The 21284-nt window shown below is 42.5% G+C and overlaps 1 protein-coding gene across 2 annotated transcripts in view; it reads right to left on the bottom strand.

Annotated features, from left to right (window-relative positions):
• The window catches only part of fras1 (Fraser extracellular matrix complex subunit 1), a 76415-nt gene that overhangs the window by 39266 nt on the left and 15865 nt on the right, over positions 1-21284 (bottom strand). For both annotated transcript variants that reach the window (XM_058636866.1, XM_058636867.1), the window contains exons 8-17: positions 20483-20629; positions 14298-14441; positions 12798-12938; positions 11875-12015; positions 11635-11799; positions 6830-6973; positions 6157-6303; positions 3341-3496; positions 1101-1247; positions 334-480 (exon numbers count right to left, since the gene is read on the bottom strand). In XM_058636866.1, the coding sequence (XP_058492849.1) occupies positions 334-480; positions 1101-1247; positions 3341-3496; positions 6157-6303; positions 6830-6973; positions 11635-11799; positions 11875-12015; positions 12798-12938; positions 14298-14441; positions 20483-20629 (1479 nt within the window). The remainder of the gene's footprint in view (positions 1-333; positions 481-1100; positions 1248-3340; positions 3497-6156; positions 6304-6829; positions 6974-11634; positions 11800-11874; positions 12016-12797; positions 12939-14297; positions 14442-20482; positions 20630-21284) is intronic.

Raw genomic sequence — 21284 nt, 5'->3', positions numbered from 1 at the left:
AAAAGTTGTAATTGTGTGATATTGTTCAATATTGTGCAGCTAATAAACCTGTTTGTTTTTTGATACTTGGATCATCATATCTCAGGACGACCGTGAGAAGCAGAGTTTCCTCGTTACAAACATAATCAATGAGGTGAGATGAGCTGATGCTGGACTGAGGACGCAGAGCCTGAGCGACAGGAAGTCTTTCACACCTGTGCTCCTCAGACTTTAGCTCCTGGTCTTCACGCTCTTATTTATATGTTAAAGTCGTGTGAAGTCACTCGTCCACTGAGATCAGCAGTGTGTGTGTGTGTGTGTGTGTGTGTGTGTGTGTGTGTGTGTGTGTGTTACCTCTGCAGGTTCTGGTGGTGGTGTTGAGGTAATACTGATGAGCACAGCTGTCGTACTGACACTCTCCAAACAGCAGAACTTTGGTCGGGTCTCGACACGACGTACAAACTCCAGCTGTGTCACACGTCAGACACTGAGGGTCACATGCTGCACAAACACAGAGGTCAAGAGGTCACGGTTAGATTCCACGCTGACAACACAACAACATGCTGGACCACCAGAGTGTGGAGGCAGTGGAAGGTGTGCTGCTGAAACTGCAGCGAGAGCTTCCTGGTGGATCCATCCAGTTTCAGGTCACATTCTTTTTAGTGAAACAAAGACAGCGACTGAACACTCATTTTAACGACTGCAGAAACATTCTTAAACCCTGAATCACATCCTTATCTGTCACTGCTTCATTTTGAATTATTTTCAAGGCAAATAACAGAAGCACAACCAAACAGTAACACATGACATCACGTCTATTCATTATTAATCATTATTGGGCTCAAGCTTACAATCAGAAAGCACTCACTCTCCCAGACCAAAGAGATGTTAACACACACACACACACACACACACTACTGCCTCCATCACTGAGTTCAAATGTCTGACTTTAATGAATTCTGCAATTGAAATATTTAATTTGGACTTAACTCAGTGACACAAAGTGACCACACGAGGCAGCAGAGGACCAGCAGCTTGTGTGTGTGTGTGATGGTAACATCACTTAAAGATGGGATCATGTGTTGATCTTCAGTGTTTGTTGTTAGATCAGAAACACTTACCCTGACAGACCCTGTGACCATCGTCATAGTAACCAGTCAGACATTTGGGAGCACACAGGCCTGATGGTAGCAGAACACTGTGGGTGTGGCAGGAAGTGCAGGCGAGAGGCCCCGCCCCACTGCAGGAATCACATGACATATGGCATCCTGGGAAAAAAACAACAGTGAGATGAAACAGAATAATGTGACACGAGCATGAAGCTGAGGACGAGAGTCATTCATCATCAGCACACACACACACACACACACTTCCTATAATGACTAAAAAGTGCTGACAGATCACATTTAAAAAAAGATTGTGATTAAAGAGCTTAAAAATACATATTCATGAGTCTCACTAATCAATTTCAAGAGCCTCAAACCCCCACAGCTGCCTCCACACTGTGAATCCTGAAGCTTCTAGAATCACGATCACAGTGAAACAAACACCTGCAGCAGCAGAGAGGCGTCTCACACACCTGATGATCTCATTACTGTCACTGCACTGATGCATCTGAGCAGCAACACGTGTTTCATCACACTTTACAGCCTGAAGCCTCCGCTGAGGAGGAGTCAGCGGTCAGAGGACGTCAGCGGTCAGAGGACGTCAGGAGTCAGACGACGTCAGGAGTGAGACGACGTCAGAGGTCAGAGGACGTCAGGGGTCAGAGGACGTCAGGGGTCGGACGACGTCAGGGGTCGGACGACGTCAGGGGTCGGACGACGTCAGGGGTCGGAGGACGTCAGGGGTCAGAGGACGTCAGGAGTCAGACGACGTCAGGGGTCAGAGGACGTCAGGGGTCAGACGACGTCAGCGGTCAGAGGACGTCAGGGGTCAGAGGACGTCAGGAGTCAGACGACGTCAGGGGTCAGAGGACGTCAGGAGTCAGACGACGTCAGGGGTCGGAGGACGTCAGGGGTCGGAGGACGTCAGGGGTCGGAGGACGTCAGGGGTCGGACGACGTCAGCGGTCAGAGGACGTCAGGAGTCAGACGACGTCAGGGGTCGGAGGACGTCAGGGGTCAGAGGACGTCAGCGGTCAGAGGACGTCAGGAGTCAGAGGACGTCAGCGGTCAGAGGACGTCAGGAGTCAGAGGACGTCAGCGGTCAGAGGACATCAGGAGTCAGAGGACGTCAGCGGTCAGAGGACGTTAGGAGTCAGAGGACGTTAGGAGTCAGAGGACGTCAGGAGTCAGACGACGTCAGCGGTCAGAGGACGTCAGGGGTCGGAGGACGTCAGGAGTCAGACGACGTCAGCGGTCAGAGGACGTCAGGAGTCGGACGACGTCAGGGGTCGGAGGACGTCAGGGGTCGGACGACGTCAGGGGTCGGAGGACGTCAGGGGTCGGACGACGTCAGGGGTCAGAGGACGTCAGCGGTCAGAGGACGTTAGGAGTCAGAGGACGTCAGGAGTCAGAGGACGTCAGGAGTCAGACGACGTCAGCGGTCAGAGGACGTCAGGAGTCAGAGGACGTCAGGGGTCAGAGGACGTCAGGAGTCAGACGACGTCAGGGGTCAGAGGACGTCAGGGGTCGGAGGACGTCAGGGGTCGGACGACGTCAGGGGTCGGAGGACGTCAGGGGTCGGACGACGTCAGGGGTCGGACGACGTCAGGGGTCAGAGGACGTCAGGGGTCAGAGGACGTCAGGGGTCAGAGGACGTCAGGAGTCAGAGGACGTCAGGAGTCAGACGACGTCAGCGGTCAGAGGACGTCAGGGGTCAGAGGACGTCAGGGGTCAGACGACATCAGGGGTCAGAGGACGTCAGGGGTCAGAGGACGTCAGGAGTCAGAGGACGTCAGCGGTCAGAGGACGTCAGGGGTCAGAGGACGTCAGCGGTCAGAGGACGTCAGCGGTCAGAGGACGTCAGGGGTCAGAGGACGTCAGCGGTCAGAGGACGTCAGCGGTCAGAGGACGTCAGGGGTCAGAGGACGTCAGCGGTCAGAGGACGTCAGGAGTCAGAGACGTGGTCACATCACAGAATCTTCTGTCCAGACCAGTCAGAATTACTGACTTAGAACTAAAGTCCTTCTTTCAGACTGTGACCACAGCTGTGATCGATCTCATCATCACACATCAACCTCTGACATCACTTATCGACAAAGCTCTTAGCTCTAAATTCTTCTCGTCAGGTCGCTGATAAACTGCTGCCATGACAACAAATAATCTGTGTTTTAAAGATTTTCAGTGGATGAATAAACCATCACCAGCTTCCCCCCTGACCTCTGACCTCTGACCTCGGGTTGTACTGACAGTACTTACTGATGCAGGCTCCGTGCCAGGAGAAGTGTCCACGTGGACACTGAGCCACGCAGTGGTCGCCGAGCAACCACGTCCTCGCCGCCGCACACCACAGACAGACGCTGCCGACACCGGTGTGGAGGTCTGCGGTGCAACGCTGACAGTCTGAGCTGCACTCTGAGGGAGACACACACAGACCGGGGTTAGTACCAGGGTTCAGGACCAGGGTTCAGGACCAGGGTTCAGGATCTTTGGTGAGTCAGAGATCGTCACAACGTCATTTTCTCTCTCTCTTTCTGAACTTTACTCGCTCGTTGTTGTGCACAGAGTCTCACGTCCACAGTGGAGAGAGAGACAGTGGACAGTGTCCAACACCAACACCTGTCCTAGTGATGTCTCCACGTTGGTCCTGCGTCGGCCTCGTCCACATACATCAAGCAACGCAGGGCGTGAACAGTAGGTGGCGTCATAAAATTCAAATGTCTGATTTTGTCTCTTCAGTGTTTGAAATCCAACGTTCAGAATGACGTCAGTGATACAAAGTGACCACACGAGGCAGCAGAGGAGCAGCAGCAGCTTTGTTTTTCTCTCTGAGGTTTGGTGATGGAGAGTTTCCTGTTATATACACCACGAGATAAAGACGTGATCTTAAACTGAGATCAGTCTTGTGTTGTCTGCTGGATTCTTTTGGCTTATTAATGATTAAATGATGTTTTTACAGAGTGAGGGTTAGCAAAGGTTCTTTTGAAAGACCTGAGGACACAGACGGCAACATTTCATTTGATAAACTTTCACAATCTAAATTTATAACTCGTGATATGGACTCTCAAACAGCTGAGGGGATGAAAAGCTGCTGCAGGAGTTTTCACAGCTGTGTGAAGATGAGAGCGATTACTGAGGAATCAGATTAAGATTTTAATACAGACGTCTGGTCACAGCATGCACTCATCAAAGTAAACTCATTACACCGAGAAACAGCGTGTGTGGTCTGTTCTGTCTGTCTGTCTGTCTGTCTGTCTGTCTGTCTGTCTGTGTGTGTGTGTGTGTGTGTGTGTGTGTGTGTGTGTGTCATTCACACCTGCAGTGAACATCAACATTAACCTGCTGCTGCAGGGTCGTCAAGATCAGCACAACGATAATAACCTGAGCAGGGTTTTATCTGTCTGTGTGTGTGTGTGTGTGTGTGTCCGTTATTGATTGACTAAATCGATCAATAACGATCACTCAGGTGATTCAGTGTGAGAAGAAAACAGAACTTCCTGTGTGTCATGTGGTCGTCACAGCGTGAAACACTAACGAGCTTCACAGCACAGAGGAGCGTCAGGTCTTATTAAAACTGAATATAAACCAAAGAGTCCTCAGAGTCCCGTCTTTATGGCGTACTTTCCATTTGTGAAGCTCGAGTTACAAATGCACGACACGCAATGTCTGCGTGTCATCAAGTCCATGATTCCTCCAGAGTTTCTTTGGTTTCACTCAGGAAACAGAGTGTGGAACTGAAGTAGGGCCTGGTGTTTATCTGAAGTTCCACAGGAGCTGTGTGGTCCTCTGAAGTCGACTTCACCCTGTCCAGACATGTCGCCCCCCAACAAAGACGCTATTTACAGACAGAAGGCCTGCTGTCCTCTGACTCACTGCTCTGGTTTTACATGTCGGAGTGAGACATGGGACACACAACACAGACGAGAGACACTGTTTTCACAAATCAGACGTTAATATAGATATATATATATTTATATTTAACTGAGGTTTATGAGGTGATGACACAAGAAAAGCAACTTAACAAAAGACGGTGTCTTTAAGAACACATTCACGTCTTTATCTCACTGTCAGACAGACTTTAACAACAAGAAACTGAAGTTTGTAAAACACTCACTCTCACACACCAAAGTCCAGAGAGAAAACCAGTGATTTTAGCTGCTGGGACACAGGAGCTGCTGGTCCTCTGCTGCCTCGTGTGGTCACTTTGTGTCACTGAGTTAAGTCTAAATGAAATGTTTCAAAAGCCAAATTAACAAAATAAGACATTTGAACTCAGTGATGTTAAAATCACTGATTTTCTCTATGGGCTTTTGGTGTGGGAGAGTGAGTAGTTTACAAACTTCAGTTTCCTGTTGTCTGGTCTGTCTCACAGTGAGATAAAGACGTGATCATGTGACATTATTCACTGATTCTTTTGTTAGGTGGCTAAATGATGATGTCTGAAGCTTAAATATAATTTATTCAGTTCTTAAATATAATAACATTTAAAAAATGTCCAACTTCATTGTTTCTGTCACTTCTAAAATAAACTGATCTTGTGTTCTTTGAGGTTCATGTTCTGCCAGCTCCTCACAGATGATTGTTCACTGAATTCAATCCCTTTGATTTAAAGAGTGAATGGAGGCCGTGAGCGGCTGCGAAGGAGGATTTTTTTGCCGAGCTCCTCTTCATCTTCATCACTACAGGAGGAACAAAACCCTTACTCTGTCTCTCCAGTAACAAGATGTGGTTTTACTTCAGCTCAGAAGATAATTGTAGGTCAAAGGATTCAAAAGGAACAGATGGCAGAGCTTTTAGGGAAAACACATCAATCCAGGAACATCCATTTTAAAAGGATGGTTGGTTTTTCTTCTGAATAATGCAGCTTTTTCCACAGCTACACTCACTGCGAGACGCTGCTGCTGCTGCTGCTGCTGCTGCTGCTGCTGCTGCTGCTGCTGCTGCTGCTGCTGCTGCTGCTGCTGCTGCTGCTGCTTCTCCCACTGGGACGACTCAGAGTAAAAATAAAAGCACTCATGTCTGTGGGTTTGATGAACGCAACACACACACACACACACACAGAGAGGGCTACTTACTGAGGCACTCTCCGGCGTCAGCGCTGAGGAAATGGCCTTCTTGGCAGCTGGTCCTGCAGTAGCCGTTCTGCAGGGAGGCCAGCAGGGGGCAGGAGGTGCAGTCGGCCTGGGAGGGGCCGGCGCAGGACAGGCAGGACGGATGACATGCTGAGAGGAAGGACAGAGGACACCAAGACGAAGACAACGTTCATGACAGGAAGAGAAAGAAGAGTATTCAATAGCTCGTTATTTGGCAGTCAATCTAGTGATGACTGTATTCAATAGCTCGTTATTTGGCAGTCAATCTAGTGATGACTGTATTCAATAGCTCATTATTTGGCAGTCAGTCGCCTTTTGGATCCCACGGAACAGCTCATTATTTTGCAGGGCAGTCTTTCAGTGGATGCATAGAATAGCTCATTATTTGGCAGTCTGTCTGTTGGTGAATGTATAGAATAGTTCATTATTTGGCAGTCAGTTTGTTTGTGGGTGTATAGAATAGCTCATTATTTGGCAGTGAGTCTCTTCTTGAATCTACTCATTTCTAATCCAGTCCATCTCGGTCACTCCCAACTAAAATCTCAGCATCTCCACATTGATCATATAATCTATAATCTATGTGGAGATGCTGAGTCTGACAGAGGAATAGAGGGGTGTTTAATGTTAACGGTCCAGTGGTTCAGCAGCGTCTCACCTTGGCACTGACTGTCCTGGATGAAGAAGGTCTGTGGGCAGGAGGACACACATGTACTGTCCTGCAGAGTGGACGAGGACAAGGAGCAGGAGGTGCAGTTTTCTGCAGATGGTCCGGTACAGAGCGAGCACGAGGGATGACACTCTGAGGAGGAAACAGACAAGCAGAAGAATAAAAACACACTCAAACTGTCTAACACTCCCAGCTCTGGTTTCTGATAGAAATGAGACACAAATGAGGATTTTTTAGCACAATAATAATCATGTTCCATGTGTTACACTCTGACTTTGTTTTACTCCTTCATCTAATCAGACGTTCAGTCACTAACTGAGCACACGGAATGCTGTGTTGATGTAAAGATTCACTTCCTTTCTCCAATTCAAATGAGCTTGAATGTGATGAATGTCATTTGAGATGCTCATCAGGGATCAAGAAAATAACTGATGAGAATCGTCAGTTGCCGCCCTTTTTAAAAACAGATTTTCTCCTATTTTACAGTTAAACTTGACATTTGTTTTAAACGTGTGTGCAGCAGCCGGCCATCGTTCCAGACTCGCCACAACAGAAAAACACCTTCAAGTCTCTGGTTTAGTTATGAAATTGGGCACAAAGTAAACAAACAAAACAATATCGAGGCATGTATTTACTGCATGAGATTATTAGAGTATTACCCTGGGCTCGGTTACATTATTATTATTACATGTCATTTAGCAGACGATGTCGATGTTGATGTTCATGCTCATAAATATTCATGATACTTACACATTTTCAATGTATAGAATTCGTTATAGACACTGAGTTGATTCATAATTTGAGTTCTGCTGCAGCAGCAGTGTAGTGTGTATGTGTGTGTGCGTGTTTTCCTGCAGCTGTTCTGCTTCACTTTGTCCGTCTCCTTCCTTCCCCGCTTCCTTCCTTCCTTCCTTCTTTATTGGCATCTTTGTGATTGTCGTCAGCTCTGCCAGCTCACAGTCATGAGAGTTACACATTAACACCAGAGGAAAAAGAGTTGACGCTCTGCTGCAGAATGATTCAGTCCCATGTCCTCAGACCTGTCCCATGTCCTCAGACCTGTCACATGTCCTCAGACCTGTCCCATGTCCTCAGACCTGTCACACGTCACAAACACCAGCCTACGTCTGCTCAGGATATGGATATTATCTCTATATACAGCTGAGATTATGGATGTCGTCATATCGTGATGAAGACTTTTCTGCAGTGAATCACTTTCACTTACAGATTAGAAAACGCCAAATAAATATTTCATTCAAGACCAGAGAATGTGTGTGTGTGTGTGTGGAGGACTTTTCCCAGTCAAATCCATCAGTCTGACATCCACTTGTCAACCTGTCACAGTACTGTCTACCCATAATCCCCTTCTTCTTTGTCAAACACAGCAACTTAATTGGTCGAAATACAGCAGATGACAGGGTGAGTGACTCACCCACATACTTCATAAAGCCAAACCAAGCAGGAACAGGTCAAACATAAACGTGTATTATTCCACCATCTCATCAGTGAAATATTCAGATAATTCTAGTTGTGATGGAAATGCAGTCACTAAATCAACAAGGACTCAAAGTGTGAATCATAACAATCATGTTTTCAAAAGCAAAGACAAGGTTTACATCATTGTTAAGACTCATTATGATCATTTAAAAGCAGAGTTCACCATACATCATATTCTGTTCTGTGTGTGTGAGTCTAATGAGGCTAATTTATGGGATGTTGAAGTGAGCACAAACTACATAATGACATAATGACATGTACATGACATGTAACATAAGTGGTGCTCAGTGAGACACAGTAGTTGCTGCAGTAAAGTATGAGTGAGAACGGTGTGTAACGATGGTCAAAGGCAAAGATGCATTGATTTTTGGGGGCGGTGACGTAAGAATAATTTCAAATGCATTAACACTCTTCTATCTTATAATGTATATAATCTAACAGACACAGAGGCTCACGTCTTAGTTCCTGCAGATCTTGTTATTGACTTGGTGTTTTGGTTCCATGTGATCAACAGATAATGAGTGTTTCCGTAATCACCTCCTTCAGGATGATTAAGAAAAGTCAATAGTGCTAACGCTCTTTCAGTTCCAGGTAAAGTCAAGAAGATTCAGTCTGAACTTTTACACTAATGATGTGAAGACTTTTATCATGTGTGACGTGATACTCATCACACTGCAGGACTGACTCACATGAGAGAGTGTTTCACTTCACTCACAGAGCAGTCGTTTAACTTTCCCCAGAAATAAACACTGTCAAACATTACTCACACATTTCATTCATATTAAAATCAGCTGTGTGTGAGAAAGTCATTCAATTACTATGAGCATGTGTCAGAGTAGAAACACTCTATGTGTAGAATGTTCTAAAAGTATCTTGTGAAGGGAACAAGAGAGGGTTTTAAACTCACCCTCACACTGACGTGAACAACAATATGCAGCAGTGAGCTTTTCATTTATCATTTCATGGGCTGCAGCACAATATCAAACTCAACAGCCTTTTCCCATCAATAGTTGATGCAAATATATGAATGCACTGAACGGTAAATAATTCAGAAGTGAACTGGGTTTGTACCTGCAACCATACTAAAGCAAAGATACATGTAAGCTTTCCAGAGAGGAGTAATACTACAAGAAGGAAGTTATTATATCACGAGAAGAAAGTCATAATACTACAAGAAAGAAGTTGTTATATCACGAGAATAAAGTCATAATACTACAAGAAAGAAGTTGTTATATCACGAGAATAAAGTCATAATACTACAAGAAGGAAGTTATTATATCACGAGAAGAAAGTCATAATACTACAAGAAAGAAGTTATTATATCACGAGAATAAAGTCATAATACTACAAGAAAGAAGTTGTTATATCACGAGAATAAAGTCATAATACTACAAGAAAGAAGTTGTTATATCACGAGAATAAAGTCATAATACTACAAGAAAGAAGTTGTTATATCACGAGAATAAAGTCATAATACTACAAGAAAGAAGTTGTTATATCACGAGAATAAAGTCATAATACTACAAGAAAGAAGTTGTTATATCACGAGAAGAAAGTCATAATACTACAAGAAAGAAGTTGTTATATCACGAGAATAAAGTCATAATACTACAAGAAAGAAGTTGTTATATCACGAGAATAAAGTCATAATACTACAAGAAGGAAGTTATTATATCACGAGAAGAAAGTCATAATACTACAAGAAAGAAGTTATTATATCACGAGAATAAAGTCATAATACTACAAGAAAGAAGTTGTTATATCACGAGAATAAAGTCATAATACTACAAGAAAGAAGTTGTTATATCACGAGAATAAAGTCATAATACTACAAGAAAGAAGTTGTTATATCACGAGAATAAAGTCATAATACTACAAGAAAGAAGTTGTTATATCACGAGAATAAAGTCATAATACTACAAGAAAGAAGTTGTTATATCACGAGAATAAAGTCATAATACTACAAGAAAGAAGTTGTTATATCACGAGAATAAAGTCATAATACTACAAGAAAGAAGTTGTTATATCACGAGAAGAAAGTCATAATACTACAAGAAAGAAGTTGTTATATCACGAGAATAAAGTCATAATACTACAAGAAAGAAGTTGTTATATCACGAGAAGAAAGTCATAATACTACAAGAAAGAAGTTGTTATATCACGAGAAGAAAGTCATAATACTACAAGAAAGAAGTTGTTATATCACGAGAAGAAAGTCATAATACTACAAGAAAGAAGTTGTTATATCACGAGAAGAAAGTCATAATACTACAAGAAAGAAGTTGTTATATCACGAGAAGAAAGTCATAATACTACAAGAAAGAAGTTGTTATATCACGAGAATAAAGTCATAATACTACAAGAAAGAAGTTGTTATATCACGAGAATAAAGTCATAATACTACAAGAAGGAAGTTGTTATATCACGAGAATAAAGTCATAATACTACAAGAAAGAAGTTGTTATATCACGAGAAGAAAGTCATAATACTACAAGAAAGAAGTTGTTATATCACGAGAATAAAGTCATAATACTACAAGAAAGAAGTTGTTATATCACGAGAATAAAGTCATAATACTACAAGAAAGAAGTTGTTATATCACGAGAATAAAGTCATAATACTACAAGAAAGAAGTTGTTATATCACGAGAAGAAAGTCATAATACTACAAGAAAGAAGTTGTTATATCACGAGAATAAAGTCATAATACTACAAGAAAGAAGTTGTTATATCACGAGAATAAAGTCATAATACTACAAGAAGACAGAGAGACAGACAGAGTGAGAGAGAGCGGTCATGAGTGAGTCAGCAGTGAAGACATGAATAAATGAATTAGAGCTGCAACTAACCATTATTTCCATAATCTGTCGATTATTTTCTCGATTAATTGATTAATCGTTTGGTGTTCAGAATATCAGAAAACCTTAAAAAATGTTGATCTGTGATAAATGCTTGTATAAATACTTTTGATATGGAAAAATTATAAATAAAGTTGGAAAAAAAAAAAAAAAAAAAATGTTGATCTGTGTTGGTCAAACGTGGAAATGATGATGTTCTCAAATGTCTTGTTTTGTCCACAAACCAAAATGATTGACTTTTAATGATTTCTTTGTTCTCCAAAGAAATGAAGAAGATACTCACATTTAAGAAGCTTAAACAATCGGAAATCTTGTTTTAATCATGAAAAAAGCTTCAAACCGATGATTCGATTATCAAAATAGTTGTGGATTAATTTAGTAAATGAATTAATAATGGTTTCAGCTCTAAAATGAATACATGAATAAATGAAGTGGTCACCTCTGCACGTCAGCGTGTCGTCCAGGTAAGTGTGAGCAGGACACTGAGGCCAGCAGACGCCGCCGCCATCAGACCGCTTTGGCAGCACCACCTCCTCTGCTTTGAGGCAGCGCACACAGTCAGAGGCCAGAGGTCCCACACAGGAGCGGCAGGAAGGGTGACAGTCTGAGGGCAAGAGAGGTCAGAGGTCACCGAGGAGGAAGACCAGCAGCAGTAAACAACAAGCGTGAGAGGTCTTACTGTGGCAGGTGTCGTCCTGGGAGTAGAGACCCTCTCCACAGGCGTCCACACACTGACCGTGGTGCAGGAGGAGTCCAGGTGGACACGAGGTACACTGGGACACGGACGGACCACCGCACATGGAGCAGGAGCTGTGACACGCTGACCACAACAAACATTAGAAATGAAGGAGTGGGACGTCATCCGTGTCCAGACACCCTAGTGCAGGGGTCTCAAACATGTGGCCCTCCTAACAACATCAAGTTGTAACGAGTCATTTCTATATGTTTTGATTTTTAAATGAATAGATTCATTTTGCATCATAAATATGTTTTTTTTATTGTTGCATAGAAAACAAGCACTTGACCAACTTTATTTGTAAAGCACTTTAAAACAAACCCAGTGGACCAAAGTGCTGCACAGAATAATAGATGAAAGACAGAAAAGCTCACACGAGGCAAGAGTATATTGATATGTCACTTTCAGCTCATAACGTCCACCGCAACGGTTGCTTTTCCAAAAAAAAAGTTGGCCTTTTTTTTACTTGACTGGCCCCTGACGGACCTGACGAGACGGTCAGGGGTCCACAGGTCATTTGAGTTTGAGACCCCTGCCCTAGTGGCAGATATTAGCGTTTCACTTTTCCACCAGATGTACTCACTGGTGTCATTACATCACGAGTCCTGGTGGGGGCGTGATAACGGCGGTGAGTTATACTGACGTTTGTATGTTTTGTACTTACTACTACTACTTTGAGGCAGATGATGTGTTATTGAGATAAAGAGTTCCCTGGAAACAACACAACGTCCACTTTATATGCAAGAAAATAATAAAAGAAAGAAGAATATTGTTCTGCTTTTGTAAAGTATTGTGTGAAAGACGTGGACGTGTGACTTAAACTCGTCTTTCCTCAACAAACCTCTCACTGGTGGATGTTGACTTACCTCTGCACCTGCTGTGCTCGTCCAGGTAACGCCGAGCGGGACACTGGCTGATACATTTCCCATGATGCAGTGCGGTCCCCGGAGCGCAGCTCATGCACCGTGGGTTGTCAGGGAAACAGGAGGCGCAGGACGAGTCGCAGGCTGTGGAGCGCAGCACGTACACGTTCATGACTTTTACTGCGTCATAAAAACAATGGTGCGTTTGTGTTTGTGTTTGTGTTTGTGTTCCCGTGACACGACCACGCGCTCAAACAACGCTCTGACTCTTCTTAAATCCTGAAAAGCTTTGCTCTCGTCACGCTGCAGGGATATAAACAGGAGGAAAGTGGATACGTTAAAAAGCCTTCAGCTCTTTTAAACCAGACGTCACATTAGAGCTGGCAGCTTCTAATGGATTTGACCTTTTCCCACAAAGTTTCCTCAAGTTTTGACATTTTGAACAAAAGCGTTCCTCGTGGGGGGATTTAACTCTGCAGGAGGAGACGAGTCAGCGCCTCAGGTGGAGGAAGAAAGATTCATCCTGAGGGAAACTCTTCTTCTTCATATCAGCCTCAAAAATAGAAATCCTTTATATTCATACACCACGTGGTTCTTCAAAGCTGTGAGATCCTCATGAGTGGAGGAGAGATGAGGTCATTATTAAACCTGTTAAACCTTCAGACTGCACTTCAGAACATGTTCACTCTCCCACACCAAAGTCCACAGACAAAATCAGTCATTTTAACATGAAGTTCAAATGTCGGTCATGTTTGTCTGGTCATGTGACCTATGTTTAGAAGTGACTTATTATCAAAACATACGCCATGTCATCTATGACCACAAGAGGGCACCTTTCACACTTGTGACAACTGAGCGCTGCTGCGGCTGCTGCTGCTGCTGCTGCTGCTGCTGCTGCTGCTGCTGCAGAAGCGATAAAATGACACGACTAAATCATAAAGACAGAGAAGCAGGGCGTGAAGAAGCAGAGCTAACTCTCCAGAGCTGGAGGAAGGAGTCCACATGTGGGTTCTTGAACAGCGGCTTATCAACGGTGCAGTTACATAAATGATAAATGACGCTGGGTCTTCTCGCTGATAACCACCTGTCAATCAGAGCACAGACCACGACGGGTCAGAAACTGTCACCGGACCAGATCCTTTATATGGACGAGGTCCCGCTCACGTTTGACATCACAGAAATAAATCCAACGTGGTTCAGATTGACCTCAGTGACACAAAGTGACCACACGAGGCAGCAGAGGACCAGCAGCTAAAATCACTGACTTTCTCTCTGGGGTTTGGGGTGTGTGTGTGTGTGTGTGTGTGGGGTTTACAGTGAGATAAAGACGTGTTCTGAACATAACGTAGACTTGAACTGACAGAGACTTTTATTAAAGTGGATAAAAGCTGTTTTTTCTGTTTCCAGAGCAGGAGACAAAACTCCTGCTTCTTCCAGTAGAAAACTGGTTCTCAGTCATATTCCTGGCTCCCTCACAGAGTGGATGTGTGTGTGTGGATTTACCAGAGCAGACGCCGTCCTGACTGTAGAAGCCAACGCCGCATTCAGGGACACATTCACCATGTTTGAGCAGAGCAGCCGGGTCTGAACACGACACACACTGCTGTCGACTCGGCCCGCGGCAATCCGAGCATGACTCATCACAGTCTGGTGAGAGAGAGAGAGAAACCAGGAAAACATCATTTCAGACCACGTGCAATAAACTCAATTAAACAACGGGAAAACACTTTTACATTTGACAACAGTGACAAATCTGTCAAAGACGTGTGGGGTTAAAGGTCATGAAGTGAGGGATTCATAAAAACGAAAATGGCTGACGAGGTGAAATGAAGGCATTCAGAAAAGCAAAAAGACACGAGGCCGAGGAGAATGACATTAATTTAATCAGCTGATGATGAAAGTTTGCCAAATATCTAACTGAAGCGGAAAAACACTGGAGATTAAATATTCTGCTGATTTCAACAGATTTTCATCTTCATCGTCATGAAAACACACATTTCCCTTCCAGGCAACATATCACACACACACACACACACACACAGACACACACACACACAGAGACATAGACACAGACACACGCACACGCACACGCACACGCACACGCACACACACACACACACAGACTCATCTTTTGTTCATTTGCACTGAAAAACACTGGAAGCATGAAGAACTATGCAGAACTGACATCACATTAAATTGACGTGAATAATCTTAATCTAAATAATTAAAAAGCAACACTTGAAATCTTAAGGTTATTTTGTCTGGAATAGTTAAATGAAGAGTTGTGTATGAGTGGGTGTGTCAGTCTTATTCTATTATTCTTTTGTTTTATCCTGTCTTGTTAAATAAGGGCAGTTAACATTAGACTTCAGACTAAGGGCACAATAATTACCATGACTTAATATTGTCATTAGCATTAACTGTTAATTAAAGCTCTACAGAGCTACTGTTGTAAGTGACTATAAATGTCTTTCTTTAGTGGACATTTATTAAATATTTGTGTCTGTAAAGTTGAACATCACTTTTTCCCAACAATTATTTATGTATAATAATATAATAGAAAATATATATATGTATATATATATATATATATATATATATATATATATATATATACATATAGCACAAAATATTCTTTTCATATTTAACTGTAATTAAGCAAAACTTCACATTTTTATTGTAACATATGGGAGTAGAGAATAAGCATTACTGACTGTTAATTATGGTTAATCATGGTTGACTATGGTTGATCATGGTTGACCATGGTCGACCATGATCAACCATGGTCGACCATGGTTGATCATGGTTGAACATGGTTGATCATGGTCGACCATGGTTGATTATGGTTGATCATGGTTGATCATGGTCAATCATGGTCGATCATGGTTGATCATGGTTGATCATGGTTGACCAGGCGTTGCTGTGTGGGGTTATTAGTGGATTGAAGTTTAAAACGTCTGGCTGTAAATGAGTGAGCACATTGTTTCAGGAGAAGAGTAAAGTTTCACAGTTCTCACAGAGACATTGACTGACAGCTGAGACACTTTCCTGTCTTCTCAGCACTTTTCCCTCCATCATCTCCCTGTCTTTGTTTCTCTCTCTGTGTGTGAAGAAGTGACCCCTCTCAGTTTTTTCCCATGATGCTCTCTGTTCTCTGTCCAAGCTTGTCTCTCCTTCGGCCTTTGACCTTCACTCTACACTTCCAGTCATTTTTCTTTCTCTCAGTGTGCAAGTGAATTTCTTCAATATTAATGTGTGTCTCTCTTGCTGTCACCCTCCTCCTTTACTCCTCGTTCCTTCTCCTTCTTCATGTCTCTCTTTCCTGACTCCTCCTCCCGCTCCATTATCTCCTCCTCGTCAGAGTGTTGAAGAGACAGAGAGACTCCACGAGTCCTCAGCTCTGTGCGACAACATCAGTGGAGACATACATTCATTCATTCATTAGCGCTGCTACAATTTCAAACTATTCTATTCTTAACATCAATGAATCACTCATAACTATTGCTCATAATTTACTGATTTGCACAATCTGAAAAAAACCCAACCTGTCAATTAAGATTGAAAAGACAATCTATAATAATGACGAGGTCATTTCATTAGAAATGATTTGAACTTTAACAAATATGAGCCCCGAGGTAATAATGCAATCATAGCACAGTCACACAGTCACTCTATGAGCCTGAACATGTCATGTTTAATAACTGAGGCAAAACAGTGGAGCAGGAGTGGACACAGAGTACAGATGCATTCATTCATCAGTGAACTCCTCTCATATCAATATTAACACATTCACAGGCCAAATTTACTCACACCATTTTCACCATAATCACAATCTCATTCAACGAGGGATTTACAAAATATACTACTTTAGCTGATGAAGCAAACACACACACACACACACACACACACACACACACACACAGGAGGATTACGTCTGCAGTACTATTCTGACCTGGTGAGGAAAGCAATTTATTTTCATGTTCAGCCCAAACAGCAAAGTTATCCACACACACACACCCAGAGAGAGACACACACACACACACACCCAGAGAGAGACACAGACACACACACACACACACAGACGCACCAGGACAGTTTGGATTGAAGTGGTATTTTTGCAGTGATTTCAGTGATTTTTGACAGAAATCACAGATTTCCCCATTTAGTCAGGTCACTGTAGACAAGATAACAATTGAAAGTGAACAAAAGCTTCTTTTAATGTGATCTTTTTAACTAACTCCACTAAACAAGGTCCAATCAGAACCAAACTTGCCGTGATTGATATTAGCCCCGCCTTGAAGACAACTACATGGACATATTACATTTTGTAGAGAGCACCCCCTAGTGGCAACAGAAAAAAACATATATTTCAATGTCACGCGCTGTTCTCACAGGGATTATCGGATCCACCTCGAGTGCAGTCACATCCCTAAAAATCCCACAATGATGTGGAGAATATTATGAGATTTTTCAAAAAAGAGGTTACCATGGCAACAGTGCACATTCTGCTGGTCCTGGTGGCCGACAGATACTTGAACACTCATGAAACTTGACACACTGAACAGTAGCAAGACTTCAGGTGTGATGTGGGTCACAGGACTGTGCATGGCAAAGTGGAGACACAGCGCCCCCTAGAAATCTTAAAATCAACAGCCCCCACAGCTGATTTCACATCAGAAAAAAACATTTTGAAATCAACTCTATTTTCATGAATGATTTTGATAAAGTAATTTTAGACAGATGATGACCATGAATGAATTTATGAAGTGAATGTAGGTCAGTTTCCTCTGTTGAGTATAAAGAAAACTGAATAAAGAACTAACAGTGTGTGATATTTGATCATAAATGAAATGAAATGATCAAGTGATTCAATTAGATTCTATTCTTCTTTTTCTGATCCCAACATTCATTTGAAAAATGTCTCTTTCTGAGAATCACATGAAGCATGAATGAATGAACGAGCATTTCCATTGTTGTTTTATTAACTCACTGTAAAATGTGTGATTGACTGAATGAACAAAGAAAATCTGGAGGTGATGATGGACGGGCCAAATATTCAATCTGAGATTAAAGACATTTTCGATCCATCAGCATGAAAGAATCAATAAATCCATCAGATTTGTTAATCTGTGATTGGGGTTTGACGGATGAAAGACTTTGTTGTGTTTATAGAAAAGTCCATCTGAACTCTCATTGTGAAGAATTATTACAACATGTTTTTCTCATGAAGATAAGACAGAAATGATTATTTCCTCCTAAATCCATGTTGTATTTAACAGAGGCAGGTAAGTGAGAGTCTCTCCACTGTCAGGTTCAGCTTCTTCCAACTCGGAACCAAAGCCAGACTATCCTCTCAACATCTGATCCAGGAAACTGGACGACTGCAATTGTCTTTTCATCGCAGCCTCTCAGACAACTCAATCAAAATGCTGCAGCACTGTGGTCGTCGTTAAAAGTGCAAAAAGAGACGAAGCTTGACGAGAATCTGCAGCAGAAGAATCTGAAGAAGATTCCACAGAGAGAAGACTGAGGATTCTAAAGAAAGAAAAATCTGAAAAAGTTTCTGAAGAAGATTCTGCAAAAATAAGAATATGCAGACAGAAGAATATGAAGAAGGATCTGCAGGGTGAAGCACTCATGACAGCAGATTGTCTTCAAACACTGTGTGTGGTGCTGAGGCAGTGGAGAGGCAGCATTCGTGCATGAAGTGAGCTTCTCCACACGGAAGATGAAGAGGGATGGATGGAGACACAGCAGGACTCTACACTGCGTCCTCTTTAAGCTCAGCCTCAGAGCTGCAGCAGCCTCACAGGGATTTCAATCCTCCTGACAATCATTCATTCAGTGTGAAACTGAGCGTCACAACTGAGTGGAATTTAATCACACTGCTCTCACACACACACACACACACACAGTGAGTCAACAGCAGTGTCCAGTGTACATTAGCATGGTTCACTTTCATTTACTGTGGATGTTACGCACTCATACAGGATTAGCACTAACGCTAACAGTGAAGTCCATTACTGATTACTGCTCTGTGGATTTCTATTATACACTCACACACACACACACACTCACACTCACACACACACACACACACAGGATTAAATGCTGTTCCAGTTAAAGTTTGGGCAAAAACAGAAATTCAGTGCAAAGAAGGGAATGGATTTTGAATTTCGAGGCATCACACGAGCTTTGCTTCAGTTACTCAGACAAAGTCACAATATCACAGATCAAAACAAATCAGAGTGAAGTTATAAAATATGTGTTAACTAAATAAAATATTCCTACACAAAAACATGTCACTACTACGGAGTATTAGAGTTTTAAATTTACGAGATTAAAGTCGTAAATTTACGAGATTAAAGTCTCACATTTACGACAAAAACAAAAACTGTTTCACTAACGTTTCAGAAAACATAAAAGAAAAAGAAACATAAGAAATATCATGAAAAACTATTTCTTTACCGACATTAGTGTAGAAAAAAACTAACGTTAGTCACGGATAAACTTTCTATAACATTTCAGAAAACCTCATAAAAAGTGTCTGAAAACTTTGACCTCTGACAGAGAGAGAAAGAGAGACTTTCTTTCTTTTTCCCTGTAAAGAGTCAAATATTCTGATTATCAGTCACACGTGGTTAGACACTGAGTGAGAGTCACACTGCACAACTGAGAATGTAAGAAATGAAATCACTGATGTGATTTTAGATGAAGACGAGAAGGAAAATAATGTGATCATCTGTCACCAGGTGGTCGGCCTCCACAGACACTGAACACCTGAGTGAATGAGTGTCATTCACCAAAGCACTGAACCTACACGTTATTAAAATGACATAGAATCATGTCATACAATAATCAACTACATCTGAATTCAATCCAAGGACAATAAAATCAACGTCAGTTTAGGTCTACGAGGATCACGTCGTCATCTCACTGTGAGACACACGTCTGTAAACCACTCACTCTCCCACACCAAACCCCAGAGAGAAAATCCGCAGCTGCTGCTGCTCCTCTGCTGCCTCGTGTGGTCACTTTGTGTCACTGAGGTCAATCAGAATAAAGGATTTTCAAACACTCAAGTGACAAAATCAGACATTTGAACTCAGTGATGGAGGCAGCAGTGTGTGTGTGTGTGTGTGTGTGTGTGTGTGTGATGTTAAAATCACTGATTTTCTCTGTGAGGTTTGGTGTGAGAGTGTTTTACAAACTTCACTTAGATAAAGACGCAAACTTTTTCTTAAGATGTCGTAGACGTAGATTTTATGAGCTACGACTTGAGTTAAGTGGCTGAAATCTGTTTTTCTTTGTGTGATTCTAATTTTATAACACACTTCAAAATAAATGAACTCTGACCTCATTTCATTCATCTAAACTCACATTTCTGACAGAGTTAAACACTGAGAGTGAAGCAGCTCAGAGAGAAATCTGCAGCAGCAGTATTTGACACCTCTCTCTGTCTGTCTCTCTGACTCTGTGTGTCTCTCTCTCTCTCTGTCTGTCTCTCTCTCTCTCTGTCTCTCTGTCTGTCTGTCTGTCTCTGTCTGTCTCTCTGTCTGCCTGTCTCTCTCTCTCTCTCTCTCTGTCTGTGTCTCTCTCTCTCTCTGAGTCTGAGCCAAATGTCATTGGACCACCACGGTGGTGCGGTGGGAAACACATTAAATCACATGACGAGCTGTGATACTCACGGCGACAGTGTGTCTGGTCGTGCTGGTATGAGCCCCGGGGGCAGGAAGTGAGGCACTGGTCGTGCTCGGCACTCAGCAGGGGGCGCTGTGAGCCACACGAGAGACAGTCCCACCTGCTGGAACAGGTGGCACAGGACGACTGGCAGGCTGTGGGGGGGGGGGGGGGGGGACAACAACAACAGGTCACTGACAACAAGCCACCAAGTTAGTCATGAAGTAAGTGAGTAAATAAGTGACTAGTAAACTAACTAGTGAAATGAGTAAGTTAGTGAGTGAGTAAATAAGTGACGAGTGAAATAAGTAAGTGTGTAAATAAGTGACGAGTGAACTAACTAGTTAAATAAGTGAGTAAATAAGTGACTAGTGAAGTAACTAGTGAAATGAGTAAGTTAGTGAGTGAGTAAATAAGTGACGAGTGAACTAGTAAAATAAGTAAGTGTGTAAATAAGTGACGAGTGAACTAACTAGTGAAATAAGTAAGTGTGAAAATAAGTGACGAGTGAACTAACTAGTGAAATAAGTAAGTGAGTAAATAAGTGACAAGTGAACTAGTGAAATAAGTGTGTAAATAAGTGACGAGTGAACTAACTAGGGAAATAAGTAAGTGAGTAAATAAGTGACTAGTGAACTAGTGAAATAAGTGAGTAAATAAGTGACTAGTGAACTAGTGAAATAAGTAAGTAAGTGAGTAAATAAGTGACTAGTGAACTCGTGTAATAAGTAAGTGAGTAAATAAGTGACTAGTGAACTGGTGAAATAAGTAAGTGAGTAAATAAGTGACTAGTGAACAAGTGAAATAAGT

The sequence above is a fragment of the Solea solea genome, chromosome 8 (assembly GCF_958295425.1).
Source record: "Solea solea chromosome 8, fSolSol10.1, whole genome shotgun sequence".
In the NCBI taxonomy this organism is placed as follows: domain Eukaryota; kingdom Metazoa; phylum Chordata; class Actinopteri; order Pleuronectiformes; family Soleidae; genus Solea; species Solea solea.
The sequence above is the reverse complement of the archived record's forward strand: the minus strand, read 5'-3'. Positions and strand labels throughout refer to the sequence as shown.